The sequence below is a fragment of the Oryza sativa genome, chromosome 8 (genome assembly GCF_034140825.1).
Source record: "Oryza sativa Japonica Group chromosome 8, ASM3414082v1".
NCBI lineage: Eukaryota > Viridiplantae > Streptophyta > Magnoliopsida > Poales > Poaceae > Oryza > Oryza sativa.
Window position 1 is genome coordinate 4434882 of NC_089042.1, and position 19441 is coordinate 4454322.

A 19441-nucleotide genomic window follows, 5' to 3' on the forward strand; every position below is an offset into this window, starting at 1 on the left:
AAATCACACAGGCACATCTAGTCGTTCACGCAAATTTGTAAACTTAAGAACTCAAAATGCATCTCAAAGCATGCAAATATGTCAATTTTCTCGAATATGACAGGCATGCACAATTGCTTGACGAATGACAGCTTGCGGAGTTGAGAAGTTTCTATTTCCAGTAAAGATTAGCAAACTTTCAAAAATTTGGTTCAAGCACTACAAATGCAGAGTTTACCGATAGAATACTCATTTAGGTACATCTCGCATCTCGGCACATACAGAACACTAGACATTATACTTACCATCCAAGATTCCAGAATAGCAAGGAACAATGTTCACCTTTATTTTTTTAAATTTCTTGTGGAGGTGGTAAAATGTATCACAAATTTGGTACAAGCAGCACACATTTACAATTTACAGACATTGAACAAGCCATGCAGTGACCTAGTAAAACTGCAGTACGCCAGTACCCCGCCAGTACCCCCCTTTAAGTATCAACTCAGCATACACAGAATATCCCGGCAACAGCCAAATTCAAGATTAAACAAGGCTGAAGATGCAACATCGCAGGCACTTCGAACTATGCTGAAGAACTAAGTCGCACCGAGTTTCCACCCTCAAGGTTTTGACGAGAACAGATTGGGATAGGAGAAATACGGATCATCCTCCATCAATGGCGACCTCTGGGGCAAATGAGAAGGCACATAACCCTGTGTGTCACTGGAAAAGGAATCTTGGTGATCAAATACTGGTTTCTGTGTCACTTCGGATTGAGGATGGCTTTCCTTTCGGACACTGTCACTGTAGTTCTCATAAGCCTTACTATTCTTCTTCAGATCTGCGATGCGCAGTTGTGCAAGGTTTGCAGCAGCACGGGCTGCTGATGCAGCTCGCTCTGCTGTTTCGGCAGCTGTCTGGGCAGCAGAAAGTACATCATCCAAGTCAATGTTTGCAATGTTCTCAGCAGAGGTTGAGTGTAACTGTTCTGGTTGTTTTGAGAACAAGTAATCAGTAGCTGTTGGAGGTGGGGTCACTTCATCAATCGTCCTGAACATTCCTGGATCTGTTGGCTTCACCGGAGGAGATGGAGAAGGTGACGGAATGGACTCATTTTTCTCCACTAGAGAGGGAACAGCAAATGGCGGTGGAGAGGCAAATGGAACAAAATGTTTCTTTTCATTGGGTGAAACTGGCATACTTGGTTGAGCGAATGGTGTAGGAATATGTTCTGAACCTTTTGGCTGAGTCATGAAAGCAGCATTAGCTGTTGGATTCTCTTCCAAGTCACTTGGGTTTGAGAATTCATGCGAAGCCAACTGGGAGGTTTGAACATTTGAGAATTCATGAGAAGTTGTCTGGGAGCTTTTAATGTTTGAGAATTCATGAGAAGATGGCTGGGAGCTTGGCATGTTTAAGAATTCATGAGAAGTTGGTTGGGAGCTTGGCATGTTTGAGAATTCATGAGAAGTTGGCTGGGAGCTTTGCACGTGTGTGTCAATATCAGGGGTTGCTGGAGTATCAGAAGGTGGGCGAATGGCTGCTTTTGGGACTTCAGGCAAATCCAATGACTCTAAACCAGTATCAGACTCATAGTCTTCATCAGGATGTTCGGCAGCACTTGCAGCTAGTGTTTCCTCATGTTTCTCCTTTGGAAGAGGAAGTGTAGAACCATTGAAGTAGGTTGGTCCATTCTAGCAAAAGAGAACACATGTAAGATTCAAAACAAGCAGCTAACAAATGGTTTCTGGTAGGTAAATATTTACCAATAGATCCTCATGTGGTTTAAGATATTCTGTCTCTGTGGCTGATGGATCCCAATCAATCTCATGCTCCTCAGCAATCTCTTTCAGCAGCTTCATCTTTACATCAACAGGAGGAGCACGGATAGAAAGTAGTTCAATTATCTGCAGGAATATTTATTCCAGCTATTTCAGTAACAACATAATGATCAAATAACATAATTAAATTTCTTTCAGTTGAACTCATTATATGACCTGCCGATTGACCCCACAATCTGGCATCAACTCTGTAGCTGCAGCAACAAACTCTTTCCCGTATTTAGTTGCAAACATCATCTGAACTTGCATAAGTTCAGGCAGATCTGCACATCTGGGAGCAGCGAAACATATGCTGGATATAGCTTCTTTGAGATCTATAGGGCACTCCCTGGAGGAGTGAAAAGAAACACAAGTCAGCCCCATTCATCTTGTAGCATGCACATATTAATGATATCACTACTACATTTGAGCCCACCAATTGATGAAATATTGCAACAGTTTTGTTACCTAAAAGCCGTAACTGATGTGTCTTACACAATCGTTCAGAAGGACAGTTTAAGAACGAATTTGATTTTTAAAAAAAAAAACTAGAAAAAAATCAATAATGCCTATTAAAAGAAGTACTTAGTGCTATCCAGGGAATTCAGACCAAAACAAGTGCAGAGATAGACAACTACCATATACCAGCATGCAGAGGGTGTAATAATCAAAATTCTCTCTCTTGTATTAGGAAATTGGATGTAAACAAAGTGATGCTTAGGAGTAGTCTGTACCAAATATGCATCATCATACCAAATGAATGAGCTAGGAAATAATAACAAAAGCATCCATAATCTGTTTTAGCGGTGAACTAACATTATGCAGTTAATCAACATCTTTTGAGTTTCTGAACCAGAAATGTGCAAGTGAATATCTTCGTGCAGCCATAAACTCTGCCATATGTCGTCGGAAAATCGGCCTTATCTAGATGAGATTATGCAGATAACAGTCCATACTATGACCATCACATAAACTAGTGAATTCTACTGCAATGGAATGATGTGAAGAAGAACATGACGAACTTTTGCGTCTCGATGATGGGCAAGCGGACGGCGATGAGCTCGCAGAAGAGCTCAAGAATCTCCTGCGCGGCCATCATGTTCTCCTCCCGGATGATGTGCTCCACCTGCACCACGAAGTAAGCGACCAGAAAGCAAATCAGCCCCAAATCCACATCCCAGCCAATCCACCCCGCTCCTCCTTACCCTGATTCGCGCGGTGGCCTCCTGGCCGGCCTCGAGCAGCTTGGCGATGTCCCGCCGCATCTGCCGCAGCTGCAGCTCCCGCCTGTTCCGCAGCAGCTTGATCCGCGGGATCGACAGCTTCAGCAGCGTCTTGCTACTCACACCCACCATCACCAAAAAAAAACAAATCGAATCAAAAACAAATCAAAAGAAACCTCAGCAAGAAACGAATCCACCCAAGATCCCCTCAAAGAAACCCTCACCACTTTGCGCCGCGGAACCCGCCGCCGCCGCCACCGGCGCCCTTGAAGAAGGCGTCCAGCATCTCCTCCGCCCCAATTCGACCCGCCGATCCGAGAGGGGGGAGAATGGTTCGCGCCTTCTCGATCGATCTCTCGCAGCAGCAGCAGCGCAAGTGGAGGGCTCCGCGCCGCGTGGGATTCGATTCGATTCGATCTAAATAGCAGCGGCGGCGACGGCGAGAGGTGGGAGATGATGAGGTGGAGGCGGCCGCGGCGGCGACGCGTAGCCTTAGCCCGAACCTGCTCCACTTTTGGAGGGATCTGGGCCGTAGATGTGGACACGTGTACGGTGGATGGGGTGGGTCCGGAGGTCCGTGTTTGTTTCTGGGTGGAGCTGGGTTCTTTGTCCGTGGGGAGGGGAGGGAGAAAGTCGCGAGGGAGGTTTGCTTCGCCCCAAAGCAAGTTGGATTCCATCTCGGGGCGTTACGATCGGACGGTTAGGATGAGTTGGGAATTAGTTTCGGTTTGAGTTTTTTTTTTTCTTTTCAAAAGAAGTTTCCAGCACCGACAGATGCTCTCTGTTCGTAAGTGCTCGTTCCCAGCTCCATTTGCCTCGTTTTCCGCACGCACGCTTCTCAAACCGCTAAAAAGTGTTTTTTTTAAATGTTTCTATATGAAAGTTGCTTAAAAATCATATTAATCCATTTTTGAAAAAAAAATAGCTAATACTTAATTAATCACACGCTAATGGATCACTCCGTTTTGCGTGCACACTGTTCTGGTTGGGAACCTCCAGCAACGAACAGAACCTAAGAGCAGGTACAATAACAGGCTATAAGCCAGCTATAAACATATTTTAAGGAGATAGGAGAGGAGAGAGGAGAGCAGCGGGCTACAGATTTGTAGCCAACTGCAGCACAGACTCCAAGACACAATACGTGTATGACAGGTGGGATCAGATATTAAAGTGTAGTATATGTTTGTAGGTAAATATTGTATGAATTGGCTATTAAATTGACTATAGGTGATTCCGAGGTAGTAGTTGGCTATACTATTAAAGGTGCTCTAAGGGCATGTTCGCTTTAATGCAAAAAAAACCTTACCAAATTTTGGTAATTACCAAAATTTTGGCAACTTGCCAAAATTTTGGCAGTATTTCTTATATAGTTACCAAAATTTGACAGCAAACTAAATGTAATCACTTTTTTGGCAAATTTACCAAAATTTGGTAAGGTTGAAAATGGCATCAAAGTGAACAGGCCCTAAGGCAGCTATTTCAGCTGAGCTACTCAATTTTCGGTAGCATAATTTTCAAACTGTTAAACGGTATATTTTACGTGAAAACTATTTATATATATGTTGTTTAAAAAATATAATAAATTTATTCATAAAATTTTTATATATTAATATTTAATTAATTATATGCTAATTAAGTTTATTGTTTTATACTATGCTAATTACGTTTCTCGTTTTACGTGTGACTAATTAGCTATTTCAAGCATTTAAAAAGAATGCAACCTAAGTACGTTTCGATTCCATGATTCCCAAACAGAACTTAGGTCAGGTTTAGTGCCCAACATTTTATTCAAACTTTCAACTTTTTTATCATATCAAAACTTTCCTACGCGCACAAACTTCTAACTTTTCTGTCACATCGTTTTAATTTCAAACTTCTAATTTTGACGTGAACTAAACACACCCTTAGAAGAACGTGGATTTCACGTAAGAGAAAAGTTGAATTTTGACTCATCATTTGACCCACCCATAGTAGATTAATGCGTGAAAGATAAACAGAAACAACTGAAGGTAATTTATGAATAAAACTTTTACTTATGTCTCGTTTGCGGTTTAAAAGCCATTGTAAAAAAAAATAGACTACGATGAAATAACTCTAAAAAGAAAATCTAAAATTAAGTTCTCAAAATTCAAATTTTGGCTAGCGTGTGTGCCCCAGGGTTCACCATACCGCCGGTAACCGCGCGGTTACCGCGGTTACCGGCCTTACCGCGGGGATACGGTAATGTAAATACCGCGGTAACCTCCTTAAATTCAAATAAATTTAAAAAATAATTTGAATTTTTGATGGATTTTACACGGTTTTTCACGGTTACCGCGGTAACCGTGCTTACCGCTGGGGCGCGGTAACCTCGGCCCCGGCGGTTTGGGAAACCCTGGTGTGCCCTGCTTTGTCCATTGTGACAAAAAGTATGGACAAAAATACAAAAAAGAAATGGTTACGGGAGTATATATGTGACACAGGCACAGTGACACCTCGGCAAGCAGTTCTACCAACTGCAATGCTAGGCCTGACAGGAACAGGACATTCCAGTAACAGTCTTACGAATGCCACAACATGCTGAACAGGTCATATGAAGACAGCATGCTTCTGCACTTCCTTCATGATCAAGTATCTGAAAGTCTCATACAGGTCAGTATCTACTGTGGTCTCTACAGTCAAATCCAAATCTAATGGAGTAACTATCGGACAGGCTACTAGTGTACATTCAGCTACTGCCAGTGAAAGAGTCTTCAGCCTATTCGGTTCTTGGATGCTCTGCCTCTGCCACCGAAAAATGGACGTGTGGTCTTGTGTTCCTGTGGGTGATGGGGGTGGCACTTCAACTTCTTGAGCGGCTTGCATCTCTATCTGTGCTGGTTCAGTCCGCTGTATTTCGTCAGGACGGATGGGCAGAGTCTTCATCGCATCGGCGACACATAACTTTGGTGTCGCCTAACTTTGGGGCAGACAAATGTGCTCATCTGGCTATGTATAGGGCAGAAGAACCGAGTGCGGATTCTACTACTTGGCAGCATACCAGCTCTTCGCGTACTTGGCGTCGACAGCTAGGTCGACCTTGAGGATGTTGGTTCCATAGAAAGGCTTGGACATGCACTCCACAACGATGGTCTTGGCTTCCTCGGCAGATTCTGTAGGCCCCTCCAAGATTACTTCATCATGCACCTGGCAAATGCAGACATAACATTTGAGGACAATGTACAAATTCATTCGGGGGATCAAAATAAAATACTCTGAAAGAACACAAAAAGTAGCTCTTAAATATGATGTAAATCTTTGCTTTGCCAAATTCTTTGAAAGAAAGAAACAATGGTGGCCCCCTTCGTCTGTGCCTTCAAATACCAGCCTAAGTACTTTCTTTTGTAAACGTAGGAGTGTTATTGTCATAAACCTGCAATAGGAGTCTCCAACCAAGCTCCTTAAGGCGAGCGTTTCTTTCTATCTCAAGCATTGCACACATAGCAACATCTGCTGCACTGCCCTGTGTATCACAAAAGGGATTTAGACATCCCAAAACTGAACAAGAACAACCATTGTGATATAACTAATAGGAATTACCTGCACTGGTGCATTTATAGCAGCACGCTCGACGTGACCCTTTTGACCAGGACCCGCATGAGTCATATTAGGAAATTGGCGTGATCGCCCGAGCAAAGTGTAGACTTCGCACTTTTCAAGCGCAAAGGCTTTCTGCTTCTTTTGCCAAGCTGAAACTTCCTTTCTATCCCTATACCAAAGTTTGAGTGTATCCCTTGCTTCCCTAACAGAAACCTGCTAGGACAATTAAGCTACAACTCTGGAACTGATTGTAACAAAACTTTTACTGAATAATACTCCTATGCGATATCATGTTGGGTACAAAAACAAGATGAAACCCAATAAGAAAAACTGAACAAGGGAAGATGATAAATGCATGCACAAGCCTGTACAAATAGAAGCCCATACCTTCCAATCCCAAGATAGACCAACAGCAGTCTTCCCATATGCAATGGAGAAATTAAGCATTTTGGCCTTCCTCCTCTCAGCGCCAAAAGCATCCTAAAATAGAAATAGAAACATCAAGTTTGGTTTTAACTCCATGCCTATTAGTATATAGCCTTATACCATTCTACCAGGGGTCCAGATATATATATAAAAAAATCAGTACATATGGAATATATATGCCCAATAACAATTGATAAAAGCACTCTATGCAACTTGCCAACTTCTTCAAAGCAGAAAGAAAACACGAGGCCCTAACATATAAATGTATGACAAGTGAGGTTATCAATTATCCATGTATCTTTCGATTAAATTAAATCCGACACTTTTTTGTGTAATTTAGACATGTTATCCGACAAATTATGTGGCTTTCCACTAGGAACAACTGTCACAGAATTCACATGTTCAATTTTTTTTTAAAAAAAAATGCAACAAAGATATATTTCTCAATAACTAAAATAATTAAAATTTGACTGAATGAACTACAAATGAAGGTAATCATATTCCATCTTATCACAATAAGCAAACAGGACCAAAATCTTACGTAATTCAAATGAAATCAAGTACAACTTCGAGAGATAAGCTGCTGTCAGAAAATGTTAGTGACACTCAAGTACCTTCAATAATGGCACTGGGGGTTTGTCTTGACCTGGTTGAGGATGCCATTCAAGCAGAACTTTCTTTTCTTCAACAGCATCACGAACATGCTGGTACATATTCATGGCTGTCCTAGAATGGAAGTCACCACCAGCCTTGAAAGCTTCCAGCATGCTTTTACAATTAGTAAGATGCGCCAAGATCCTCAGTTCCAGCTACATAAAAAAAGACCTTTTATCAGGTGGAACTGCTAAGTGAAGTAAAAAAACTTACTATTGAGAACCACTAAGCATACTTGGCCATAATCAGCAACAATAAGAGTGTTCCCTGGAGCTGCGACAAAAGCATGGCGAATCTTGTACCTATCCTTTTCAAGAGCAGGTTGATTCTGCAAGGAAGATATACTTGGTTAAAAAAAAATAAAATTTACATAATCGATATAGCACCACTCTAACAATAAAAACTGAAGCATTTGTCAGAAGTAATAACAAATTTAGCAAGGGTCCAAATACCCTTGATGATGAAGCATGGTAATAATCAAATATCCCGAAATAGCAGACAGCTTATTGACTAAATGAATAATTCAAATGTGTGTCCTGATGCCTGAGGTTGGCTACACAAAATAAGTTTGCCGGTGAGCCATTTCATCATTCCTACTTTATATTGCCAATTTGCCATGTTTGTTTTGCCTTTCATTCTCATATCCATTGATGAATGAATAAAATGATTATGGAGTATCATACTTCTACAGAGCATTTTATTTATATTGCAACTGGTGAATGCTGAAGTTTGAAGGTAACATTAGTTCCTGTGCTTTACGAAAAATCGAAATTGATAGCATATGCAACTTAGTTGCTAAGCAGTCCAAGTCTCCCTTCTGTAGCAGTCGGTGGCAAGTTGATGCAAATAAGAATGCAAGCATATACTCTGAAAAACACTCATATAGTGACTCTGTGGAACAGCAGTCTTATACTGCTTACATACACAGTGGTAGAGCACACTCAAACCAGGCAAAAGTCAGTGAGAAGGAGCCGACACCAACATACTTTTGTCTTGAAAGAACATACAGACCTTTTGTATATTTTTCATCCTTTACTTGACAATAGTGTGGTGTACCATCATCATGTGCTTATTGACAACCCAAATGTGAACTGTGAGGTACTGATGCAAGATTCCAACAAATGCAAAAGAAGAGGCATACCTGTAAGTTTGGTGTTCTTGCTGACAAGCGTCCTGTTTCAGTATTGATATTTAATGAACAGTGAATGCGCCCTTCCTTGCATGATATACGATCTCCCTATCATGGATAAAGAGCAGTCAAGACTCAAACAGTAGGTGCAACTTAGAAGTTAAGTGCAGTTAGCTGAGACTATTGGTATCATGCACCAAGTATACACCATAGTTGTCCCTCACACAAACAACACAAGTTGGATCAGCACCAAGACTACAGTAGTAGCACCATTAAGCCTCAAAATATATAATCAAAACAGACCAAGTGATCATGGTATAAACAAAGTATTAAATTATCAAATTAAGATATCAAACAGCACTAATCGAAAGAACCAAATTTCAAACTTGATGGACTGAAAATGCATTTAACTGAATTCCATGCTCTCCCTACAAAAATTGCATGCTGACCAAATCACCACATTTATGGTGCATGCTGCAGCCCCAAAGTTTCAAGAGCGTGAGGTGAAAGAACATTGGAGCTGTCAGGACTCAGGACACATAACACCAGCACAAATTGATTTGCATTATCATTTATAAGTACATGCAATGAGTGATGTCTTAAGAATGGCAACTTCAATCAGCATGACTAAGATCCTGGCTCACCTGCAATGGAACAATGAAGCCGGATATCAATTTGTCAATAGAAAAGACTTCACATAGAGCAGCAATGGCATGACATGCTTCCCTTCCCTTCTTTCCTCCACCAAACGCTTCATATGCAGTTCCATATGGGGAAGTGTCTTCTATATCCTGCTCAGGAAGTTCCAAACTGCTCCCATCTTCATCAAACTCTTGGCCATCATCAATTTTATATATATGATCTGTGGGTATTTTACCAGCCAAACTCCTTAAAACGTCCCCACTGACTGAAGGCCAACCAGTCGGGGTGAACATATCAATTTTAAGATCTTCCACAATAGTGAAAAGTTTGATTGTGCGAGACTTTGGAGTCTTCTTGCCCTCTGTAGCTATGCCTTCATCATTTGGCACTTTAAAAGTTTTACTTTGTGGCCAAGTTTCACCACGCTTATTTCTGTGACAAAGATTGTGAAGTTGACAAGAATTATACATAAGCAATGATAAGCAGGTAAATGTAAAGAAAACAATCATTTTTACAGGAAATACGCACAAGCAATAACTCACAGTTACTACTTTTTCTTTGAAATTACATAAAGGAAATACCTAGCACAAATAGAAGGCAAAGATAGATTCCCTCGTTTTCCACCACTTGTTGATATGAAGAATTATTCATGTCTTGGAGTGTTGGACACACAAGAACAATTGCTAACCAGTTTAAACCATGCATAGACCAATGCATATAAGAACAGCAAGCAATTATTGGTTTTAACACATATTAATGATATCCTTTTACAGTGGTTTCTAAATGACATGCATTCAAAAAGATATCCTGGCATAAAGTATATACAAATCAAGCAGACATCAAAGAGATTATACAAGGTGGTAGGAATACCTATTTTCGATGCCACCAAAGAAAAGTTGGCGAATTTGATTATCACTATTCACATTCATGTACTTGGCATCAGGACAATGCTTAGATGCCCATTTCCGAAACTTATCCGCTGCTAATTCTCGTTCAGTAACAGCAGCTTTCTCAATCTCCGAAAGGTATGCACGGTCAACAAGCACTCCCTCTGTTTCCATCTTTACAAGAAGAGCACCAAAGGGACGCCAATACTCTTCGTAGAAATCATACATTGTTCCTCTAGGACAATCATCGAAAATCCATTCCTTTGCTTCAAGCTTGTTTTTCAAGCTTTCATAAAGCTTCAATGTACTCATTGAATCTAGTGAGGAATAGCAAATCCACAACTCTCTATCCTCCCTTTGTAACTTTTCGACTGGCTCGATAGATATGGTTTTCCCTTCAGATCCATCTTTTCTAACCTTTTTCCGGCCAAAGATAGTTTTCATTGACACCTTCCCAGTTTTAGGTATGTCCTTTAGAACAGCATCCATGACTCTGTAATCATTTGTTAGTCCTTCAAGTGAATATCCACCATCAGTTCTCCTGGAAGAATCCCACAGGCGTGCAAGATGCATCGTATCAGCATGAAATCCAGCAACCTTGATTCCACAGTTCTCAATGACATGGATATCAAAACTATAGTTATGCCAAACCTACATGATGAGGAGAAAGAACAGATCACTTCAGACAAGCCAAGAAGAAACAAATACGTAGTATAATAATAATTGATGGGTAATGACCAATCTGTAGTTTTATTCCGAACTGCACAGTTCAAAGATTGATTGAAGACTGAATCTACTAATTAGCATATTAATTTCATACTCCCTCTGGGCTCCAGTCACGAAAACATGCCGTTTTGGACATACATTAAGTTGAACAATCAGAACTTTGACCATCAATATCTTCAAAATATTTAATCTTGGTATATGAAACTCATATGTGTATATTTGTCACCAAAATTACTACCCCCTCCAGTCACAAAAAAACATCTCGTTTTGGACATGTTTGAAGTCAAACTTTAAAAATGTTCTTATCAATATCTTTTAACTAATTAGATTGGACACATGAAAATTGTACTTGTAGATTTTTCTCAAAAAATACTTCCACAATATTAGAACTATATTGGGTTCTTTTAGCATTTTGTAATAGAACATAGTTTTTGTGACCAGAATATCATAATATTACAATTTTATAGGGTCATACAATTGATACTACAAATATACTATAACATAAATAAGTTGTCAAAGTTGTATTTTGGGGACTGTGTCAATGTCTAAAACATGTTTCTTTTTTCTAAGCGAAGTAGTAGGAAATATGGGGCTCGGGTACGAAAATGTGAATCTATTCAATCTTTACCTATTATATTATAAAAATTGAAGATGATTTTGTACTCAAAATTTTCGTCCATCCTCTACTCAGTTACCGCATTAGTCTTTGACTCTTTGTACACAGCGCACGTCCGCCCTTTTTCAGTACAGCAGTACACGAGTGAGGGAATTCTAGCTCCACCCAGCCAGGTCTTTTTCCTGCTGACCCTACCTGGGCCGGCTGTGGCTGCATTGACCGATCGTGAATTCATGGCCTACTTAGATCAGATGGGTCTACTGTCCCAAGCTAGCCATGAAGCTCTTCACCTCTCTGGTGATGAACAGTTCCCGCGTGAACAGTGGCTGAGGTGAAAGTTGTTCCCTTGTGATTTTCAAAAATAGATGTTTTTTCTCCATCTCTTCCCATTTTTATAAATATTTTATTCATGACTTTTTGGACCTGGTACACCACTAATGAGTCACATGTCACATCAATCCTTCTACACGGTATCAATCTACCATGTGTCTTTCGGCTCTTCCCTTAGTGTAGTCCAAGTCCTCACTATTAACTAAGATTTACTCCAAGCCTCCTACAAATCAAATAGACTACCATACCAAGATTTTTTATGACCTGACTCATGTTGGTCGACGCAAGCACACATGCGCTATTGCACGAAAGAAATACACTCCATAACTTCAAAACTAAACACCATCACCATGTTAGAAATGATGTCATTTTTTTGTTACAATTATATTCATCGATCATACCCACATGATTTCATAGTTCATTAGGTGATGGACCGGTAGCTACAGCCGAGTTTAAACAGTTAATTTTGTTCAGTTATTTGCAAGTTGCCTTCACTCGTTGCAACGCACAGGAATTTTTTCTAGGCAGGGAAAAATGGAACATATAAAGACAGTATGTCAGAGCACAGAAGGGTCTGTCTAAAACAGCAATCTTAAGGTAGTCCATTTACATTATCACTCTTGGGTAGGGTTTAGCAGGTAGCCAGGTAGGATTTTGTTTTTCATTTTTTGGTTATAAACCCACAACTTTATGGTGCTGACAATCAGGTGAAATGCATAATTATAAAATAGTGAACTATATCTAGTTATTTTCAATGTTTAGCATAAGTTTACGAGTGATAGGAAATGGTGTTTAGTGCAGTTTGCTGCAACTAAGGCCTAATCTAAAAGAAGTAATGTAATTATAGTAGTAATAGAAGAGGGAAAAGGAACTATGGCACTAATACATTTCATCCAACACATAAAGGGAGAAGATAACCACAATAAATTTACTCCAAGATAAATGAGGAATCGAAGTGAACCTTTTTGATAAATGGGTCCTCAAAGAAAGGAGCAAACTCCATTAGAACATCCCTTCCACCATCTAGCACATCCACCCATATGCATGTTTTACCATTTCCAAAATCAGCCTCCCCATCAGAATTTCCTGAACAGATGCTAAAGCATATTACTTCTCCGTGACCAACTGGTGTCTCTTCTTTGACATCAATATTTGCCACCTGTATAATATTGTACTATCCTAAATTAGAATGTATGTTTGGAGCTTGATACGCAATAAAACTGTAAATAATTCTGAGCAAAGCTTGCTACCACAGAAGTAGACTATGAGCATGTCAAACCATGTAACTAGAAGAAACCAATAATTAGCATTAGCATTTAATATTTTACATTCTTCATGACATCTCCTGTAAACTCTGCAACTTACATTTTCAGAGAAGATACATAGGGAAAAAAAGGCACAATCTAACAACAAACACTTGAGGTCAGCAATAATTGATGACCAAACAAGATACTATAGTATCACCTATCAGAAATATACTTCTTATTGATACTCTCACAATTATGAGGGAAAACCTAAATAACATAGCCAAAACTGATATACCGATGATAGAACTCAAGCAGGGTTTGGCGAAATACCTCCGTGTCACATGCATGAATAAAGCCTTTGTACTTTGTAGTAAGCAATTTAACAACACTCCTAGCTGACTCAACATTGTCGACAACCAAAACTTTGTCATAGATGGTAGCAAGCAACTTCCGTGCATTTTTTGACTCAGTGGACAAGGAAGCTTTGTCCGGGAAATTTGGCGTCACCTTCCTTGTAATGCGTTTGTGCTCCTTTTTGTCTGGGATAGCTTTATCAACCACCAAAGTTTTCTCTGACTTGGAAACTTTAGGCAGAGAAGATTCCATCGTAACGGAATCGTGCCAAGGAATTTCCTCCTTGGAGCCATCAAGCATGTTCAGTGGTTTGATATCATTATTAACAACACTGAATGGGGCAGGCACAGCATGTGCTGACTGATACATCACACGATGCTTAGCCAAATCTGTATCGACATGTCTATTTACAATTGAATTAGATGGTCCTCTTTCTCTTTGATTATACAAGGAAGGATAGTTTGAACTCCTGATATCTTCTGAGGGATCATGACGCAGATTTCCAACCCGCAGAGGAGTAGTGCCATTAGTGATGTTGTTTCTGACACTGTTTGTGGTCCTGAGGAAAAATAACCTCTTGGTTTCATCAACCCATTCTTGCACACTACTTTGTACATTTAAGTTGCCATACAATCCAAGCCTGAAAGCACCGGTTTTGCTAACCCCCATGCCTGAACTAGGAGAATAATCTTGCCTGCCAACGAGAACCATTTGCAAAGTTCAGAAGCACCCAAGATCCCAAGCAATGTGAAATCATCAAGTAATAAGGCAAAAGCGCGGCATTCAGGATAGTGACAGTAGAACCTAGTTACTCTTTGGCAGATTACTATTATCGGGCAATTCGTACTTCTGTAGTAATAATTGTATGGCTATAAGAAGTGGAATGTGACTACATAAGGAATGCTTAGATCTCTTAAAACAAAATAAAAATATATATAAGGATTAAGGAATGCTAATCGACACTAGCTCAAATGAGGAGACATATCCGAAGTCCTACACAGTCTAGATAAATCATCACATTAGAACATGCGAAAAATATGCATACACCCATCCATTAACCAAAACATCATTTACTCCCTCCGTTTCACAATGTAAGTCATTCTAGCATTTCCCACATTCATATTAATGTTAATGAATATAGACATATATATTTATCTAGATTTATTAACATCAATATGAACGTGGGAAATACTATAATGACTTACATTGTGAAACGGAGGAAGTATTATTTTTCATCACGAATTAGGCACTACGGAACATCTTAACAACTACTAGCAAAGAAAAAGGCTTATGCAATACACACAAATAAACAGTACGGCTACCTTCCTCCCGCGGCGAAGGCCGGGCGCGACAAGTAGCGGGTGCGGCGGAAGGGAGAGGACAGCCACGGCGGCGGCCGCGGCGAAGACCCCTTCCACCGCCGTAGCTGCCGCGCCGGTGCCGGCGGCAGCGGCGGCGCCACCGCCATGGACCTCACGAGCCGCCTCAGCTTGGACCCCGCCCGCCTCCCTCCTCCTCCTCCCGCAACGCCACCACCCACCCCGCAACCGAAGCCGCAGGGCGCCGTCTTGCACCGACGCAAGGGTAGGCCGCTGCAGCAGCAGGCGGTGGCCTCGCGGCGGCGGCGGCGGCGGCCGGAGGCGGAAGCGAGGGGAAGGAGAGAGGGTTTGGGAGACAAGGGGGACCAGGGTTTAAGCGGCGGCTGCACCTGCACTACTCGGCTTGGACCCTGGAGGCTTCGGCGGATTACGCCTCCGTTGAATGAAGGCGTAGAAGAACCCGTGTCTAACGAACTGAAGGCGTAAAATCCGTTGCTCACTATTCGTGTACAAGGCGTATTTCTGATTTCGATGGTTTTAGTTGCTTAATTAATGTTAAATTGAACATCTTAACAAGGCCGGATCCGTGGCGCAATGGTAGCGCGTCTGACTCCAGATCAGAAGGTTGCGTGTTCGATTCACGTCGGGTTCAAAATCCCCGAACCAAGTCCGGAAATATTTTTTTTATTTTTCCAACAAAATCCTTTTATCCATTTATCCATTATAGTTTTCAGTGCTACTTTTATTTTTTTTAGAATCTTCATGATCAGAGATTTTTTTAAAGTTCTCCTAACACGAAAGAAACACAGATTAGATTCTAATGTATACAAGCTTTGGCTTTTCTTACATCAGTGGTGGTCTCCTAGTGCTCTTAACAACCTTCTCATTATAAGAAGAGGGAAGAAGCAATAGTTTCCCCGTCAACAAGAAGTTGTACCATCTTCTTCTCCACCAATATATTCAACCAGTAAGGAAGAGTCTTGCCTTTATTAAGATGGTCATATATGGGTAGAGAAGAAGATATATACAACTTCTTGTTGATGAAAATTGTTGTTGTTTCCATGTCCTTATAAAGAGAAGGTTATCAACATAAGCAGGCATTCAAATGGTGTAAAAAAGACCACATTATGTAGGCACTTGAATGTAACCTTTTACTGTTCTAGCGGTTGAACCTCCTTTTCTCCCAAAGACGTGAGACTACTAAGGGCATGCCCAACGCAGTGACCCAGGTCGTGGGTTCAAGCTTCAGCTAGGCTCAGATACCATGCTTGAGGTTTGTGAGTGGCTAGAGTGCTTTCTGCAAGCCACGAGTAGCCCCGATGAAAAGGAGGTGGTCCAAATAAGAAATATGGAGAGAGATAAAGGAGTATGTGCGAGGATGGACTGACTAACCAAGGGATGCCACCACCGTCAACCAGGAAATGTTACCGCAGTCAACCAGATCCAGCGAGCGGTTGTTGCAGCCACAGAGGGGGACTTGACCATGGCCTGATCTGGTGAACAGTTGTTGCCGCCACGGAGGAGGACTTGGCCATGGCCTGATCTAGCAAGTACATGGCATCCATCGGCTTGAGCAGCCCTGCGTCGCCACAAAGCTCATCAACCCTAGCCACCAACGATCTATGCAACGATGGAGCTCGTCACCCCAAGCCATGGCCTGGACGTGGTCGACGGTGCCGACTAGGAATGAGAGGATATTAGCGGGAGAGAAAGAGCAAGCAATGACTGGAGAAGAGTCGTCGAGGTATCGTTGTCTTTAATTTGGTCGTTGATTTGGATGGGGGAGAAGTGAGGAGGGGGTTAGAGAGAAGGGAGGCGAGGACGAGGTGGGCAGAGGCACGGCGGTGATGGGCTAGGGGCGCAAAGATGGGTTTCTACGAGAGAGAGAGATAAGGACGGGGTGGGGAAGAACGATCTTTTCATGGAGAGAGAGAGAGAGAGAGGGGGGGGAGAAAAGTGGGGAAAGTGTTTTTGGTAGTGGCCCCCCAAGTATCAATGATTTATGAACAATGGTTTTGATGGTAGTTCCAACAACTTTTGCCAACGTGAAGGTTGGAACCATTGGTTGAGACTATGATACATTGCTCATTCCTAATAGAACAAAATGTCAGATATGCGGTGTTTAGACTCCTGAGTCAGTAAGGTAATTAGTGGCTTAATAAAAAGACGTGGTAAAAATTTTAGTAGCATATAAGGTATTTACCAATAAAGAATTGGGAATTACTATTGGACATTCGCCTACTTTCTCGATCTATCACAAGCACATCCCTTTTTTCCATTAGATTCGCACGGAGATGTGTGGGCTGCCAGAGTTGTCTTGGCAAGCTCGTGAGCAAAAGCCACAACACCATCTTCTCTGATGAGTTTCTAATAAGGAGGACGGACATGAGGTTCCCTTGGCTTAGAGGGGATGCCCATAGTGGACCAAAGGGTGGTGGCTAGGTGGTGGTTTCACAGCGAATTCATGGACTCAAGGGTGAGACAGGTGTTAGAGGCAACGGGCATAAACGAAAACCTAAGCAGCTAGGAGAAAATGGGAAGCTATGGTACACAATGTTTTCCTCTTCCATGATATATAGAGAATGTTGACAGAGCACGGATAGTAGAAGGTCTTGTTGGAGCCGAGAAATGTCACATTACCATTCACTCAAGCCTATGTTTTCATTCCATTGGTTGAACCCTTCTCTTGAATACGTATGTACCACTTCTACAATAATAAATAACTTGCTTTATTTCTTCATTCACGTGGACCACAACTCAATTCCTGTTGCTTTGTTGTTAGCATGAGTACTAACCCTTATGGGAGCCCAAAAATATCATGTTAAACATATGCTTAACTTTTTCTCAAATGGTTGAAACACGTTGTTTACATACATAGGGACCATTACTAGAATAATAATAAACAACTTATCTTGTTTCTTATTCACGGATCCCATGGTTCAGCCTTCACTGCTATTCCTCACCTAGTGCACTGCCACCTAGTTGTAAGGGATTATCTTACTACTACTTGAAAAGTAATTTTATAACGGAAGATGCTTTACGTTGTTGGCTTATACACCAAATATGTAACCTAGCCTAGAATTAGAAATAAATGAAAATAAATCAAATAACTTAAAACAGTGGGACAAACCCAGAACATGCTATAGATAGTAAACAAGTGAAGAAGTGTCAAAAGAAAAACAATAAATGAGAAAACCCGAAAAACAATAAATGAGGAAACCCCTCCTGCTGGAAGATACCAGCACACACTGTAGAAACACACAGCCCTGCCCCTTCAGTTGTGCTCTTCAGTTCTACATGTAAAGTCTGCAACTCAGGATAAACAAATTCATCAGCCAATCTAAGATATTGGAGGAAACCAAACTAGATAAACAGAGTTTCTAGTTTGATTCCCTCCAATCCTCACGTTGGGTGACCGAATGTCATCATCTCTCTGAATTTTGACTGAATGTCTGCACCTCTCTGAATTTTTACCAGTATGTACGTGTAACCATTCAATGTGAGATATTAGAAGAAACTGAACCATCCATCTTTTGTTCCAGATGGGTGTGATTCAGTTCCCTCTAATCCTCACTTTGAATGACACAATCGTATTCTTCGAAAATCTGTTCTTTATCTGTAGGCTGTAGCTACAAGTCAATTTGCTGAAGGTGAGATATTGGAGGAAAACAAGCTGATCAGTGATCTGCTGGAGTTGTCTGATCATCAGTCAGTTTGCTTTCATCCAACTCTCACTTTCAGTGCTTGACAAACACCTCAAAACTAGCTAGAACAGTACAGCTCAGGAACAACAAAACCATACATGTTCAGATGCTCCACACTAATAACCCTGCATTGAACTCTGAAGGAATTGCTCTGCAGCTAGACCCAATTTATAGCCATCCTGGAAATAAGTATATTCCTCAGAGTTGAGAAGGGCATTTGTTTCTGTTTCATCTGTCCTTCACGCCCAAAATGTGTTATGTCCTGAAAAAGAACAATAAGCTGTCAGACTTTGTGCTCTGTACTTTGTACTAGTGATCCTGTACATGCAGCTTATTCAGATTGTGAGTTACTGGATGAGACCATATCATCTTTTTCTCTCGGAAGACTGAAATTCTGGCCTAAGTTTCAGGTTGTGAGGAATGGAGGTGTCAAGAGTTAACCTCTGTACTAATTGCACATTGTCATACAAGAATATGTATACACTAGCTTTAATCAGTGGATCAAATCACACAGGCACATCTAGTCGTTCACACAAATTTGTTAACTTAAGAACTCAAAATGCATCTCAAAGCATGCGAATGTGACAGGCCTACACAATTGCTTAACGAATGACAGCTTCTAGAGATGAGAAGTTTTTATTTCCTGTAAAGATTAGCAAATTTCCAAAAAATTGGTTTAAGCACTACAAATGCAGAGTTTACCGATAGAATACTCATTTAGGTACATCTCGGCATATACAGAACATAAGAACATTAGACATCGTACTTACCATCCGATTCCAGAATAGCAAGGAACAATGTTCACCTTTATTTTTTTTAAATTTCTT

General features: G+C 41.0%; 2 protein-coding genes and 1 non-coding gene across 3 annotated transcripts; 1 reads left to right on the forward strand and 2 right to left on the reverse strand.

Annotated features, from left to right (window-relative positions):
* Positions 1–303: 303 nt before the first annotated feature.
* Positions 304–3415, reverse strand: LOC4344788 (IST1-like protein). Its single transcript, NM_001422450.1, has 6 exons — positions 3247–3415; positions 3005–3137; positions 2822–2925; positions 1977–2148; positions 1746–1886; positions 304–1673 (listed from the first exon to the last, which is right to left on the reverse strand). The coding sequence occupies exons 1-6, from the start codon at positions 3306–3308 to the stop codon at positions 600–602; spliced, it is 1686 nt and encodes a 561-aa protein (NP_001409379.1). The 5' UTR covers positions 3309–3415; the 3' UTR covers positions 304–599.
* A 2168-nt stretch (positions 3416–5583) lies between these two features.
* LOC4344789 (DNA polymerase I A, chloroplastic-like) lies at positions 5584–15291 on the reverse strand. Its single transcript, NM_001422449.1, has 12 exons — positions 14914–15291; positions 13568–14285; positions 12952–13149; positions 10302–10969; positions 9434–9863; positions 8802–8897; positions 7896–7988; positions 7621–7815; positions 6968–7060; positions 6581–6793; positions 6414–6503; positions 5584–6187 (listed from the first exon to the last, which is right to left on the reverse strand). The coding sequence occupies exons 1-12, from the start codon at positions 15057–15059 to the stop codon at positions 6026–6028; spliced, it is 3102 nt and encodes a 1033-aa protein (NP_001409378.1). The 5' UTR covers positions 15060–15291; the 3' UTR covers positions 5584–6025.
* A 199-nt stretch (positions 15292–15490) lies between these two features.
* On the forward strand, positions 15491–15562 carry TRNAW-CCA (transfer RNA tryptophan (anticodon CCA)). Its single transcript has one exon. It is a non-coding gene; the product is annotated as a tRNA-Trp (tRNA).
* Positions 15563–19441: the final 3879 nt, after the last annotated feature.

Excerpts from the sequence above, each read along its gene's own strand:
- LOC4344788 (NM_001422450.1), bottom strand. The coding sequence starts at position 3,308 with ATGCTGGACGCCTTCTTCAAGGGCGCCGGTGGCGGCGGCGGCGGGTTC. Across the intron at positions 3,138-3,246 it reads GGGTTCCGCGGCGCAAAGTG|CAAGACGCTGCTGAAGCTGT; the intron begins GTGAGGGTTTCT and ends GGGTGTGAGTAG. Across the intron at positions 2,926-3,004 it reads AGGCCACCGCGCGAATCAGG|GTGGAGCACATCATCCGGGA; the intron begins GTAAGGAGGAGC and ends TTCGTGGTGCAG.
- LOC4344789 (NM_001422449.1), bottom strand. The coding sequence starts at position 15,059 with ATGGCGGTGGCGCCGCCGCTGCCGCCGGCACCGGCGCGGCAGCTACGG. Across the intron at positions 13,150-13,567 it reads TTCATGCATGTGACACGGAG|GTGGCAAATATTGATGTCAA; the intron begins GTATTTCGCCAA and ends AATATTATACAG. Across the intron at positions 8,898-9,433 it reads GCTTCATTGTTCCATTGCAG|GGAGATCGTATATCATGCAA; the intron begins GTGAGCCAGGAT and ends TATCCATGATAG.